Source organism: Triticum aestivum, unplaced genomic scaffold, assembly GCF_018294505.1.
Source record: "Triticum aestivum cultivar Chinese Spring unplaced genomic scaffold, IWGSC CS RefSeq v2.1 scaffold8820, whole genome shotgun sequence".
Classification (NCBI taxonomy): Eukaryota; Viridiplantae; Streptophyta; class Magnoliopsida; order Poales; family Poaceae; genus Triticum; species Triticum aestivum.
This window is the reverse complement of record NW_025225525.1, coordinates 34931-38388: the sequence shown is the minus strand read 5'-3', so window position 1 is coordinate 38388 and position 3458 is coordinate 34931. Positions and strand designations below refer to the sequence as shown.

The window sequence follows — 3458 nt, the reverse complement described above, 5'->3', positions numbered from 1 at the left end:
GGGAGAAGAAGAAGAAGAAGAATCAAAGATCGACTTAGTAGCATCCAAATCATGAGCGGTCTGTGTCACGCAATGATCTCGTAATTTCCCTCTCTTTTCTCCGACCATGTATGGCTGGCGGCCGCCGGTGTCTAACCACGCGCCGTCGCTGTTGCAGTAGTGACTATTACATCTGACCGGACAAGGGACGTGCACGAAGACTCCGGCAGGTCGTCGCGCGCGGCCATATCCCGCTCCGTCTCCACGCGCACACGGCTCCGCCTCCGCCTCCGCCTCCGCGCCGCACCCACCACAGACGCCCGAGTCCAAGACCTTGGTGCGCAAGGCTGGTAACTGCCACGGCCCCTGCCTATAAATTGACCCGCCCCCGCGCCGTCACTCCTGCCACTTCCACAGCACACCATAGGGTTCGATCGTCGCCGGGACAGACAGAAGCGCCGAGCGCCGCTCAATTCTGTCCCACCATTCCTAATCCAACGATCTCTGTTGGTTTCGCCATTTGGACCGATGGCCGCCATGAAGGTGATTACTTGCAGTCGATCAAATTGGGATTTCTCTTCTGATTTTGATTGCAGATGGTCCGTTTTGCTGATCTCGTTTTATTCTTTGATGGCTGCGGAAATCAGGTTGTGCTGAAGCTGGACGTGCACGACGATAGGCAGAAGCAGAAGGCCATCAAGGTGGTCTCCGCGCTCCACGGTTGTAATCCCCTGTTTCTCTCAAAGCTCATTTAAGAATGAGCTATCCTATTTACTAACCCTAGCTATAGCAGGGTATATAGGCAAATCCACGAAGGGGTAAGGGAGAGAGGAGTACATGGCCCTCTGGCCCTCTAACCCGGATGCTCTGCTTCCTCTTTTTTTTTTGGGGATTGACGGGGGGGCCAAAAACCCCACCGCTTGTTATATTCCCACTCGAAAGTGACTTGGCAGTTAGTACAGATACAAGTAAGTGCACAAAGGCACAAAAGAAAATAACAGGGGAGGGCTTCAAGAGGAAGCCCAAAACTAGAAGAAAGAAAACAAAATGGAGGGGAAGGCTGGCAACAGAACCAAACCGAAACCCCTGGAGGCCGACATCTCAGGTAGCAAGCTCCGCTGAGCAGCTTGTTCCACCACTGACAATGAACCACAACAAGGCCTAGGGAGAAAAAGACGGGCACCATAACAGCAACTCGCATTGGAACATCACTGGCACGAACGAAGGGCGTCGGATAGCCGAGTTCGTGTGGCGACACCGGTGTGCGCCGGCGAAGCCAAGAGACAACAAACCACCGAGACCGAAGGGCACGGCACCGGTGTACCGCCGCCGAGGTCGAAGAGCAGCGTGCCGCAGAGGCCACCCCAGGATGTCCACGCAAACGTCGCCCGGGCCACCATGAAGCACATCCCTGATAGAAAGGAGACACCGAAGTAGAAGCATATCGAGAAGCATCACTGGCGCGAACGAAGAGCGTCGAATAGCCGAGGTCGAGTGGCGGCACCGGTGCGCCGCCAGCGAAGCCGAGAAGGCAACACGCCACCGAGACCGAAGGGCGCAGTACCGGTGTACTGCCGCCGAGGTCGAAGGGCAGCGCGTCGTCGAGGCCACCCCAGGATGTCCAAGCAAGCTCCACTCGAGTCGCCAAGGACAATGGCCAGCCAGGGATCGAAGCCGAGGTGGAGAGGAAGCAGCAAGAGGCGAGTCCACCCGAAGCAGAAGAAATCCAAGAAGATGCCCCCAAGGAGGAAACGGCGTAGAGACGTCGACATCATCCGACACGGGGAACACCGGGTCCGAGATTTCTCTCGGGATCTGAGTGCTTGGGGGGGAGGGAAACAATGCCAAACTCGACGCCTTCAAGAAGGAAAAATGGCGGCTGCAGCCGTCATCGTCGATGAAGTTTTCACCCGACAGTGCCTCCTCCACCTCGCAACCGGAAAGTCGGCCAACCACCGCCGTAGCCCATCAGGCTAGACAGCCATGAGCTGCGAAGCGAGCTACGGAGGGCCAAAGAGAGCAGCAACATACGCAACAACGTACCGGGCTGCCGCACGCAGACGTGGTGCACCGCGGCCAGCGCGAGGCTGCAACGAGAGAGCACGGAGGCCGGTCGACGAGGCCATCCGTACCCGCCAGATCTGGTGCTGAGGCGCGACCACCAGGAGTCCGGCGACGGCCGAGCGATTCCGGCCAGCCGGCGCCCCCCACGGGTCGGAGAGGAAGGGGAAAGGCCGGGCGACGCGCAGGCACCGCAGATCGAGGACGGGGACGCAGATCGAGTCGCCGTCGAGGGGGGCGAGGAACGGACAGATCGGGGAGGAGGGGGAGCCGCACGGGGGCAGCGCCCGCCGCTGCCAGCCGCCGGCGGGCTTCGACCGGCGACGTAAGCCGGCAGCGGCGAGGGGAGACGCTGGAGAAAGGGGGGCCGGCGGCGGCGGACCTGGTTCCGCCCGAGTCGCCTCCTAAGGAGACGACGCGGGGGCTCGAGTGGATCTCCGCTCTGCTTCCTCTTGATCATGGGGAAATTAATTAGCGGTCATCCATGTCTGAATTTGACACTAGTTCTCACGACAACAACCCTCACTTCCTCAGGGATCGACCACATCGCCGTGGACATGAAGGACCAGAAGATGACGGTCGTCGGCACCGTCGACCCCATCGCCGTCGTGGCCAGGCTGCGCAGCAAGCCCTTCCCCACGGCGCAGATCTTCTCCGTCGGCCCGGCCAAGGAGGAGAAGAAGGACGTCGACAAGAACGACGCGGGCAAGCCGGTGGAGTACCCGACGTACTGGTATCCGCCGCCGCCGTACCACCCGCACCTGTACCACCTCGCTCACAGCGCCGAGGAGGACCCCAACTCGTGCATTATCTGTTGATCGACGCGCACCGTCGATTCTCTCCCTTCTACATTTTTGTATCTGGCCGTCCTGCCTGGCCTGCCGATCGATCAGCGTACCTGCACCGGTGATCAACGGCGTGCGTTATGTATATGGCCTTGTAAGGTGTGTAAGTTGCGCCGGTGATCCGGCAGCTGTACAGCACAGCTGCATCTGCCTATGCCTCTGCTTATAGTTTGTAGTGTGCAGATACAGAATTACAGTATATGTTGGTCAGAAAGGAAAATCATCAAGTTGTTAAAATGAAAAGTGTTGTGAAGGATCAGATAGAATTGTTAAAAAGAAAAGTGTGGAGAAGGATCAGATAGAATCATTAAGCGAGGCAGGCACAAAGAGATGAGAAATTCAGGCGGACAACTAGATTGGTCTCTCGTGCATCTTTACATTTACCAATAGAAACTCTAAACGCCAAAGCTATCCAGCTGTGCTCCATCTAAGAGTTGCTTTCAGTAGTCAATGATAACAACGTGTGAAAAGGATTCCATGCTTTCGGACTGTTTTTATTACTCATGTATGCTTTCATTGTTACGAGTCCTAACACACGATTACGACCTAATACATTGCTAATTATCCATCTCA

General features: G+C 57.1%; 1 protein-coding gene across 1 annotated transcript; it reads left to right on the top strand.

Moving 5' to 3' along the window:
• The first annotated feature begins 290 nt into the window (after positions 1-290).
• Positions 291-3217, top strand: LOC123172239 (heavy metal-associated isoprenylated plant protein 39). Its single transcript, XM_044589243.1, has 3 exons — positions 291-522; positions 627-699; positions 2575-3217. Exons 1-3 carry the CDS (start codon positions 508-510, stop codon positions 2856-2858), a joined length of 372 nt encoding a protein of 123 aa, XP_044445178.1. The 5' UTR covers positions 291-507; the 3' UTR covers positions 2859-3217.
• The last annotated feature ends 241 nt before the right edge of the window (positions 3218-3458 follow it).